This window comes from Oncorhynchus nerka, linkage group LG15, assembly GCF_034236695.1.
Source record: "Oncorhynchus nerka isolate Pitt River linkage group LG15, Oner_Uvic_2.0, whole genome shotgun sequence".
NCBI classification, from domain to species: Eukaryota; Metazoa; Chordata; class Actinopteri; order Salmoniformes; family Salmonidae; genus Oncorhynchus; species Oncorhynchus nerka.
The window spans coordinates 16,881,064-16,893,363 of record NC_088410.1 but is presented as its reverse complement, the minus strand read 5'-3'; the positions used below and the strand labels follow the sequence as shown (position 1 = coordinate 16,893,363).

General features: G+C 44.7%; 1 protein-coding gene across 3 annotated transcripts; it reads right to left on the bottom strand.

Annotated features, from left to right (window-relative positions):
* Nucleotides 1–5,947: 5,947 nt before the first annotated feature.
* LOC135560067 (zinc finger protein 135-like) lies at nucleotides 5,948–10,794 on the bottom strand. 3 transcript variants are annotated; one of them, XM_065001116.1, is made up of 3 exons: nucleotides 9,870–10,794; nucleotides 8,659–8,830; nucleotides 5,948–7,656 (listed from the first exon to the last, which is right to left on the bottom strand). In XM_065001116.1, the coding sequence occupies exons 1-3, from the start codon at nucleotides 9,906–9,908 to the stop codon at nucleotides 6,206–6,208; spliced, it is 1,662 nt and encodes a 553-aa protein (XP_064857188.1). In that variant the 5' UTR covers nucleotides 9,909–10,794; the 3' UTR covers nucleotides 5,948–6,205. The 3 variants fall into 3 exon arrangements, with proteins under 3 accessions (XP_064857188.1, XP_064857189.1, XP_064857190.1); XM_065001117.1 differs by having other exon boundaries at nucleotides 8,671–8,830; XM_065001118.1 differs by lacking the exon at nucleotides 8,659–8,830.
* Between the last annotated feature and the right edge of the window lie 1,506 nt (nucleotides 10,795–12,300).

Genomic DNA, 12,300 nt, shown 5'->3' with positions numbered 1-12,300 from the left:
TGAGTATTGGGATCCAGGACAACAACATATCCTGGTCTCTATTCTCAGGACCAGGACTATAACACTGAGTATTGGGACCCAGGACAACAACATATCCTGGTCTCTATTCTCAGGACCAGGACTATAACACTGAGTATTGGGACCCAGGACAACAACATATCCTGGTCTCTATTCTCAGGACCAGGACTATAACACTGAGTATTGGGACCCAGGACAACAACATATCCTGGTCTCTATTCTCAGGACCAGGACTATAACACTGAGTATTGGGACCCAGGACAACAACATATCCTGGTCTCTATTCTCAGGACCAGGACTATAACACTGAGTATTGGGACCCAGGACAACAACATATCCTGGTCTCTATTCTCAGGACCAGGACTATAACACTGAGTATTGGGACCCAGGACAACAACATATCCTGGTCTCTATTCTCAGGACCAGGACTATAACACTGAGTATTGGGACCCAGGACAACAACATATCCTGGTCTCTATTCTCAGGACCAGGACTATAACACTGAGTATTGGGACCCAGGACAACAACATATCCTGGTCTCTATTCTCAGGACCAGGACTATAACACTGAGTATTGGGACCCAGGACAACAACATATCCTGGTCTCTATTCTCAGGACCAGGACTATAACACTGAGTATTGGGACCCAGGACAACAACATATCCTGGTCTCTATTCTCAGGACCAGGACTATAACACTGAGTATTGGGACCCAGGACAACAACATATCCTGGTCTCTATTCTCAGGACCAGGACTATAACACTGAGTATTGGGACCCAGGACAACAACATATCCTGGTCTCTATTCTCAGGACCAGGACTATAACACTGAGTATTGGGACCCAGGACAACAACATATCCTGGTCTCTATTCTCAGGACCAGGACTATAACACTGAGTATTGGGACCCAGGACAACAACATATCCTGGTCTCTATTCTCAGGACCAGGACTATAACACTGAGTATTGGGACCCAGGACAACAACATATCCTGGTCTCTATTCTCAGGACCAGGACTATAACACTGAGTATTGGGACCCAGGACAACAACATATCCTGGTCTCTATTCTCAGGACCAGGACTATAACACTGAGTATTGGGATCCAGGCCAACAACATATCCTGGTCTCTATTCTCAGGACCAGGACTATAACACTGAGTATTGGGACCCAGGACAACAACATATCCTGGTCTCTATTCTCAGGACCAGGACTATAACACTGAGTATTGGGACCCAGGACAACAACATATCCTGGTCTCTATTCTCAGGACCAGGACTATAACACTGAGTATTGGGATCCAGGACAACAACATATCCTGGTCTCTATTCTCAGGACCAGGACTATAACACTGAGTATTGGGACCCAGGACAACAACATATCCTGGTCTCTATTCTCAGGACCAGGACTATAACACTGAGTATTGGGACCCAGGACAACAACATATCCTGGTCTCTATTCTCAGGACCAGGACTATAACACTGAGTATTGGGACCCAGGACAACAACATATCCTGGTCTCTATTCTCAGGACCAGGACTATAACACTGAGTATTGGGACCCAGGACAACAACATATCCTGGTCTCTATTCTCAGGACCAGGACTATAACACTGAGTATTGGGACCCAGGACAACAACATATCCTGGTCTCTATTCTCAGGACCAGGACTATAACACTGAGTATTGGGACCCAGGACAACAACATATCCTGGTCTCTATTCTCAGGACCAGGACTATAACACTGAGTATTGGGACCCAGGACAACAACATATCCTGGTCTCTATTCTCAGGACCAGGACTATAACACTGAGTATTGGGACCCAGGACAACAACATATCCTGGTCTCTATTCTCAGGACCAGGACTATAACACTGAGTATTGGGACCCAGGACAACAACATATCCTGGTCTCTATTCTCAGGACCAGGACTATAACACTGAGTATTGGGACCCAGGACAACAACATATCCTGGTCTCTATTCTCAGGACCAGGACTATAACACTGAGTATTGGGACCCAGGACAACAACATATCCTGGTCTCTATTCTCAGGACCAGGACTATAACACTGAGTATTGGGACCCAGGACAACAACATATCCTGGTCTCTATTCTCAGGACCAGGACTATAACACTGAGTATTGGGACCCAGGACAACAACATATCCTGGTCTCTATGGGACCCAGGACAACAACATATCCTGGTCTCTATTCTCAGGACCAGGACTATAACACTGAGTATTGGGATCCAGGACAACAACATATCCTGGTCTCTATTCTCAGGACCAGGACTATAACACTGAGTATTGGGACCCAGGACAACAACATATCCTGGTCTCTATTCTCAGGACCAGGACTATAACACTGAGTATTGGGACCCAGGACAACAACATATCCTGGTCTCTATTCTCAGGACCAGGACTATAACACTGAGTATTGGGATCCAGGACAACAACATATCCTGGTCTCTATTCTCAGGACCAGGACTATAACACTGAGTATTGGGACCCAGGACAACAACATATCCTGGTCTCTATTCTCAGGACCAGGACTATAACACTGAGTATTGGGATCCAGGCCAACAACATATCCTGGTCTCTATTCTCAGGACCAGGACTATAACACTGAGTATTGGGACCCAGGACAACAACATATCCTGGTCTCTATTCTCAGGACCAGGACTATAACACTGAGTATTGGGATCCAGGACAACAACATATCCTGGTCTCTATTCTCAGGACCAGGACTATAACACTGAGTATTGGGACCCAGGACAACAACATATCCTGGTCTCTATTCTCAGGACCAGGACTATAACACTGAGTATTGGGACCCAGGACAACAACATATCCTGGTCTCTATTCTCAGGACCAGGACTATAACACTGAGTATTGGGACCCAGGACAACAACATATCCTGGTCTCTATTCTCAGGACCAGGACTATAACACTGAGTATTGGGATCCAGGCCAACAACATATCCTGGTCTCTATTCTCAGGACCAGGACTATAACACTGAGTATTGGGACCCAGGACAACAACATATCCTGGTCTCTATTCTCAGGACCAGGACTATAACACTGAGTATTGGGACCCAGGACAACAACATATCCTGGTCTCTATTCTCAGGACCAGGACTATAACACTGAGTATTGGGACCCAGGACAACAACATATCCTGGTCTCTATTCTCAGGACCAGGACTATAACACTGAGTATTGGGACCCAGGACAACAACATATCCTGGTCTCTATTCTCAGGACCATGACTATAACACTGAGTATTGGGACCCAGGACAACAACATATCCTGGTCTCTATTCTCATGACCATGACTATAACACTGAGTATTGGGACCCAGGACAACAACATATCCTGGTCTCTATTCTCAGGACCATGACTATAACACTGAGTATTGGGACCCAGGACAACAACATATCCTGGTCTCTATTCTCAGGACCAGGACTATAACACTGAGTATTGGGACCCAGGACAACAACATATCCTGGTCTCTATTCTCAGGACCAGGACTATAACACTGAGTATTGGGACCCAGGACAACAACATATCCTGGTCTCTATTCTCAGGACCAGGACTATAACACTGAGTATTGGGATCCAGGCCAACAACATATCCTGGTCTCTATTCTCAGGACCAGGACTATAACACTGAGTATTGGGACCCAGGACAACAACATATCCTGGTCTCTATTCTCAGGACCAGGACTATAACACTGAGTATTGGGATCCAGGACAACAACATATCCTGGTCTCTATTCTCAGGACCAGGACTATAACACTGAGTATTGGGATCCAGGACAACAACATATCCTGGTCTCTATTCTCAGGACCAGGACTATAACACTGAGTATTGGGACCCAGGACAACAACATATCCTGGTCTCTATTCTCAGGACCAGGACTATAACACTGAGTATTGGGATCCAGGACAACAACATATCCTGGTCTCTATTCTCAGGACCAGGACTATAACACTGAGTATTGGGACCCAGGACAACAACATATCCTGGTCTCTATTCTCAGGACCAGGACTATAACACTGAGTATTGGGATCCAGGCCAACAACATATCCTGGTCTCTATTCTCAGGACCAGGACTATAACACTGAGTATTGGGACCCAGGACAACAACATATCCTGGTCTCTATTCTCAGGACCAGGACTATAACACTGAGTATTGGGATCCAGGCCAACAACATATCCTGGTCTCTATTCTCAGGACCAGGACTATAACACTGAGTATTGGGATCCAGGACAACAACATATCCTGGTCTCTATTCTCAGGACCAGGACTATAACACTGAGTATTGGGACCCAGGACAACAACATATCCTGGTCTCTATTCTCAGGACCAGGACTATAACACTGAGTATTGGGACCCAGGACAACAACATATCCTGGTCTCTATTCTCAGGACCAGGACTATAACACTGAGTATTGGGACCCAGGACAACAACATATCCTGGTCTCTATTCTCAGGACCAGGACTATAACACTGAGTATTGGGACCCAGGACAACAACATATCCTGGTCTCTATTCTCAGGACCAGGACTATAACACTGAGTATTGGGATCCAGGCCAACAACATATCCTGGTCTCTATTCTCAGGACCAGGACTATAACACTGAGTATTGGGACCCAGGACAACAACATATCCTGGTCTCTATTCTCAGGACCAGGACTATAACACTGAGTATTGGGACCCAGGACAACAACATATCCTGGTCTCTATTCTCAGGACCAGGACTATAACACTGAGTATTGGGGCCCAGGCCAACAACATATCCTGGTCTCTATTCTCAGGACTATAACACTGAGTATTGGGGCCCAGGCCAACAACATATCCTGGTCTCTATTCTCAGGACTATAACACTGAGTATTGGGGCCCAGGCCAACAACATATCCTGGTCTCTATTCTCAGGACTATAACACTGAGTATTGGGGCCCAGGCCAACAACATATCCTAGTCTCTATTCTCAGGACTATAACACTGAGTATTGGGGCCCAGGCCAACAACATATCCTGGTCTCTATTCTCAGGACTATAACACTGAGTATTGGGGCCCAGGCTAACAACAATCTGTAGATTTGAGTTTAGCTGTATATAGGACAACTGCTGGGACTGCCCCAGCAGAGCTCCCGATCGATGTGTACTATGGTGCATTGAGTTGGTTGGAAACTCTCCAGTTAACTGTCAATAAACAATGATTCATTTAAGTTTGACTTCCAGTGAACCCTGTGTAGAATTTCCACAACAATATTATCAAGTGTATTTCCAGAGTGAAGAGAGAGAGGTTTGGTAGGAGAACTTACTGGCTGTGAGGAAACAGAAGAGTGTGAGGTCTGTGGTTCACATGACCTACAGGTACTGATGGGCAGAGCTGGCTTCCTGCCACCATGACGACTCATCCTAACAACCAAATGTGTGAACATCTTTCTGGAACACACTTAAAATACAACAAGGAAACTTGAAAGATATCACTATTAAAATCCTTTAAAATAAATACAACATAATTAGACCACACTAATAGTCCTATGTCTTCTGTACTTCCATATGTCCCATCAGCTACACTACTGCATCTTGCCTATGCCGCTCTGTATCATCACTCATTCATATCTTTATGCACATATTCTTTATCCCTTTACACTTGTGTGTATAAGGTAGTAGTTTTGGAATTGTTAGCTAGATTACTCGTTGGTTATTACTGCATTGTCGGAACTAGAAGCACAAGCATTTCGCTACACTCGCATTAACATCTGCTAACCATGTGTATGTGACAAATACATTTGATTTGACCTGGTGAAGGGTTTTACAATAAATATATGAACATCTTTTAGGAGCAAACTAAGTCCTATGCTCCTTATACATTTTTTATTATTATAGATAATAAAAACATAAAATGAATGTGATAAGCAGATGTTGAGCAGATAATGGATGTAATTTATTGATCTTTTGAATACATACCTAGTATTGTTGAAACATTCTACATTACACAATTATTTAATGGATAATAGGAATTAATGAAATAAGACACAGCTCTGAACCCCCCCACCCCACCACACACAGTACTCCTACTCCAAGACGCTTGATACATATGGATCCAGAGCTGCATATTATCTACACATGTTACCATGGTAATAAGACTTAGTAAACTGTTAGCGAATGGGAGATGGATGACTCTTTACAAGATGTTTTCTATTGTAACTTTATTTAGAGATCTGTAACCGGTGCTGTAGGAGGGAGATGCTTTCTGGTGTTGTTTCAGTGACCCTGAACGAGCAAAGCACTTTCCACATAGACAAGAGTAAGGTTTCTCTCCAGTGTGTGTGAGCTGGTGTCTAGTCAGGGCTCCTGAATGATTGAAGCTCTTCCCACACTGATCACAGATATAAGGCTTCTCTCCTGTGTGTATGCGTTGGTGTGTAGTCAGGGCTCCTGAACGATTGAAGCTCTTCCCACACTGATCACAGCTATAAGGCTTCTCTCCTGTGTGTATGCGTTGGTGTGCAGTCAGAGTGGAATATTGAGCAAAACTCTTCCCGCATTGATCACAGCTATAAGGCTTTGCTCCTGTGTGTATGCGCTGGTGTCTAGTCAGACTACCTGAATCCATGAAGCTCTTACCACACTGATCACAGCTATAAGGCTTCTCTCCTGTGTGTATGCGCTGGTGTCTAGTCAGACTACCTGAATCCATGAAGCTCTTCCCACACTGTTCACAGCTATAAGGCTTCTCTCCTGTGTGTATGCGCTGGTGTCTAGTCAGACTACCTGAATCCATGAAGCTCTTCCCACACTGTTCACAGCTATAAGGCTTCTCTCCTGTGTGTATGCGCTGGTGTCTAGTCAGGTCTTCGGACAGAGCAAAGCTCTTCCAACACTGATCACAGCTATAAGGCTTCTCTCCTGTGTGTATGCATTGGTGTCTAGTCAGTTCTCCTGATTGATTGAAACTCTTCCCACACTGATCACAGCTATAAGGCTTCTCTCCTGTGTGTATGCGCTGGTGTCTAGTCAGGTTCCCGGATAGAGCAAAGCTCTTCCCACAGTGATCACAGCTATAAGGCTTCTCTCTTGTGTGTACACGCTGGTGCGTAGTCAGGTTTCCTGATTGGTTGAAGCTTTTCCCACACTGATCGCAGCTATAAGGCTTCTCTCCTGTGTGTACACGCTGGTGCGTACTCAGGTTTCCGGATAGAGCAAAGCTCTTCCCACACTGAACACAGCTATAAGGCTTCTCTCCTGTGTGTATGCGTTGGTGTGTAGTCAGGGCTCCTGATTGACTGAAGCTCTTCCCACAATCAAAGCAGGGGTAAGGCCTCTCCCCTGTATGAATTCTCTGAGATTGTAAGGTTTTAGATGCAGCAAAACTCTTCCCACACTGAGAGCAGCGGTACATTTTCCTCCCAGTATGAATCTGCTTGTAAATGACCAATTCCCTCTGTTTAGCAGAACTCTTCCCACAGTCAAAGCAGCAGTGGTCAGGTTTCATCCCTGTAAGTCTCTGATGGTGTTTCTTGAGGTGTTCTGGTCTGGAGAGACTCTTCTCTTTCTTGTCAGCATCATGACGTTGTCGAGGCTCCGCAGATGATAAGCCCCTCCCACTGAGAGAGCAACGGTTCGGGCTGTCCCCTGTGAAACAAAGATATTGAATAGCATGGCCATCTGAAATCAGGCTACCTGATGGGACTTTGATAAATGCTGAAAATTGCCAATCTAAATAAATGTACTACCACAGCAAAAAGGTTAGTTTTGAGAAGCATGAAGGAAACTTGCGCTGCTCGTGCTAGAACATATGCAGAATAAATATGCCTCTATGAATCTGATGAAGGCCTTTACGTGTCTTAATAATTTGAAATATTGCTCAGAAAAACAGGTGTTTTTAACAGTGTTACTTCGATTGTCAACTTAAGCTGTTTTGTGGTGGAAAACTGAGCATGTCAACCCATTTACCCATACATAGACATGCTAGTAATCTTTGAACAATTCCATTTTCTGGATTGCATTAAATTGACACTAACTGTTGCAAAAAACAAGCTTCCATTCCCTGTCACAAGTGAATTGATGGCTGATTTAAGACTTTTACAGTCAACCCTGTTACTTTATTTGGTACATAGGCACTTAGTATAGTTATATTTTTATTCAATATCTTGAGATGGGAAAACATGTTTTCATGAAATTGAACATGTTGTCTTTATGACCATGTTAAATATATATTGATATATTTCACCTAATTTTAAGTTAATTTTAAAAATGTGTGGAACTACCCAGATATTTTTATCAATATATCATTAGTCAATTAATGACTAAATCTCATAAAATGGCAGAATTCAGATATATCTTTGTTTTAGCACTATCTACTGAGTTTTGGAACTACGGTGTGCGACATGGTTCAATGTTCCAATATATCAGCACAATCTACTTTTTTGATTTTTCAAATCGCCGCCGTCTTGAAGCAAAAATTGGAATCATGTTTAATGCGCTAATGACCATTAAAAAAAACAGTAAAAAAGAGCAATGTATAATACAGTGAACTCAGCAAAAGGAGTAATTTTGTGGTAAGTACATGCGGGCCGCCATCTTTATGCACCTTCGCTATTGTTTCAGAAGCAGATTGTAGTCTAATCTACACACCATGGTTTTTACTTAATGAAATCAATTCTCCATCCTCTTTCTTTTCTCCTGTCTCAGTTCCACTCTGCCCCGGTGTTTTCCAGCAGTCGACCAGACCCCGCAGTAAAGCGGAACTGGGAGGCGTTTGACACGGGGACTCCGGGAGGGTGCAGGGGAACGGGCTAGCGTTGTCCTGTTGGCCGCAAGAAGTATTAAAAGGTGTATAATTAAACCAAATATTGTATTAATTTAGTCTAAACCTCCGATTGATTTGAGTGCATCCCTTAAATCTGATTGACATATTCAATCGTTCACTACAACCCACAAATCTAAGAGCATTAGATTGGTGGAAGCTTGGGCTAGTTTCCACCATATATCTCATACCAGTAATTTCCTTTCAAACAGCAATTTAGAGGCGAAGCCCAGAATCTGGCTTCTGACTTATTTGATCGAATATACATTTCGTAACGAGTAGGTTGTTTGGAGTGTATTGATAAAAGTAGCACACTTTATATGAGAGTAGTGCCTGGTCGTCACTAGTCATAAACCACGCCCATTTCTACAATGGATCTTATTAACATTTGATTTGAACTCTAACCATACTACTTTTTTATTTAACTAGGCATGTCAGTAAGAACAAATTATTTACAATGACGGCCTACACTGGCCATACCGGGATGACGCTGGGGCAATTGTGCGCCGCCCAGTGGGATTCGAACCAGGGTGCCTGTAGTGACGCCTCTAGCATTGACACGCAGTGACTTAGACTGCGCCACTTCTAACTTTATGCCTAACCCTAAATAAATATAAACACGATATAGACATTTGACTTTGTGGCCGTGTTAACTAGTGGAAACACGCACATCTGCCCTCATTGCATATTATGGTCCCACGTGATCTTGACTCTTCACGATTGCCTTACATTTTCTTTCTTTGTTAGAGCGGCCACTTGAGCATCTGGTCAAATAATGGATAATGTGTTCGAAATCAGTAGAAATAATGTTAACATGTGCACACTTTGTGGAAGGAGAGATAATTAGGTTATAGCCACAGATTCCTCAACAGGCTACTTTGTTGAAGTAAAAAAAAAAATCCCAACAAGTTTTACTGTCTTGTATTTTATTTTGTAACGACATTTAACCGAAAACAGGAATGTAGAGGTGCAAAGATGATAACTAGGCCTAGACATTTTATACAGCACAGCAGGCATATACTGTTAAAACCAGACTCACCCGATTCATTGTGGAAGCTATTGTTTCTTTGTAAGACATGAAATGTGGTCGGCTACAACAGAACAGTTAGGCTACTTTGTTGTCTTCTTCTTTAAGGTTTAATGTCAGACTACACCTATTGGCGTATTACCGCCACCTACTGGACGGGTAGTGAACGGGGGGAAAAAGTCCATTGTGGGAAATGAATGCGGGAGGGGGGGATACAGTACCACCATCATCATCATATACAATAACAAAAATGTTGTTAATCCCCAAATACCCGCAGGGGCGATGAGGGAGCGGCGCCATGTGAGGATGTACTTTTCTGAGCTCCTCAACAGAACATTTAAATATTTGTGCAGATTGTATTTCGGGGTTCCCGAGTGGCGCAGCGGTCTAAGGTACTACATCTCAGTGCTAGAGGCGTTACTACGGACCCTGTTTTTATTCCAGGCTGTATCTCAACTGGCCGTGTTTAGGAGTCCCAAAGGGTGGAGCACAATTGGCCCAGAGTCGTCCAGGATCATTGTCAGTTAATAACAAATTCTTATTTAGTTGCCTAGTAAAATCAAATACAATTTTAATTTGGATCAAAATACCCCTCTACAACCTGAGACTCCATTTTAAGGCTTAATGTCACGTTTTTGTCAAAGATGTCAGGCACCAACAGCAAGAATCAGCCTAGGGCTAATTCTAACAGACCAGCTAGCCTAGCCAAGGACCATGAATCTACACCAACAACTGAACAATGCACAGCCGAGGCGACTGGACAAGAAGCTGTTCTACAGGCATTAACTGAAATGAAGCAGGAATTAATTGACAAAATGGACGGATATACAGTCGGCAGAGCTACGAAACTAGGTTAGCCAGCTGAGAGAGGAGCTGAAAACTGCCACTGAACAGACTAGATCCAACCACAAGGCACTGGACATCCGCATGACCAGCCTGGAGACCATGGCTAATGGCTACTCTGGGTTGATCACCACCGCATGACCAGCCTGGAGACCACGGCTAATGGCTACTCTGGGTTGATCCCCACCGCATGACCAGCCTGGAGACCACGGCTAATGGCTACTCTGGGTTGATCACCACCGCATGACCAGCCTGGAGACCACGGCTAATGGCTACTCTGGGTTGATCACCACCACATGACCAGCCTGGAGACCACGGCTAATGTCTACTCTGGGTTGATCACCACCACATGACCAGCCTGGAGACCACGGCTAATGTCTACTCTGGGTTGATCACCACCACATGACCAGCCTGGAGACCACGGCTAATGGTTACTCTGGGTTGATCACCACCACATGACCAGCCTGGAGACCACGGCTAATGGTTACTCTGGGTTGATCACCACCACATGACCAGCCTGGAGACCACGGCTAATGTCTACTCTGGGTTGATCACCACCACATGTCTACTCTGGGTTGATCACCACCACATGACCAGCCTGGAGACCACGGCTAATGGCTACTCTGGGTTGATCACCACCACATGACCAGCCTGGAGACCACGGCTAATGGCTACTCTGGGTTGATCACCACCACATGACCAGCCTGGAGACCACGGCTAATGGCTACTCTGGGTTGATCACCACCACATGACCAGCCTGGAGACCACGGCTAATGGCTACTCTGGGTTGATCACCACCACATGACCAGCCTGGAGACCACTGCTAATGGCTACTCTGGGTTGATCACCACCACATGACCAGCCTGGAGACCACGGCTAATGGCTACTCTGGGTTGATCACCACCGCATGACCAGCCTGGAGACCATGGCTAATGGCTACTCTGGGTTGATCACCACCACATGACCAGCCTGGAGACCACGGCTAATGGCTACTCTGGGTTGATCCCCACCACATGACCAGCCTGGAGACCACGGCTAATGGCTACACTGGGTTGATCACCACCACATGACCAGCCTGGAGACCACGGCTAATGGCTACTCTGGGTTGATCCCCACCACATGACCAGCCTGGAGACCACGGCTAATGGTTACTCTGGGTTGATCACCACACTGGAAAGGAATGTTTTCCAAAAGAAAAAGGAAATCAAGGATTTTTAAAGAGAGAAATGAACATTAGGAGGCTAGATCCCTTCCTTCAAATTTACCTGTGACTGTTGAGAGAGACAGGAGGATGGCAAGCGCCCTGCAGAGTTCTATGGGGGGTGATAAGGGACATATATAAGCCTAGGCAACCGTACCACCTGACATGACACAAACGCCTTACTAGTGTGACGCGTCTGACTTACATGACATGCTACTAACGTCTGCGTGACGCCTGCATCGCGTGTTAATGAAAGTCATAATGTGCATAGTTTATATTAATTCAATCTCAACCATAAATGTTAGAAACGTACAATTTTTCCCGTGCAAGCAGACAATCCGGCATAGCCACCTTGAACTATAGTGGAGCCTACGGCTTGTGTATTTCCTGTTATCGCTA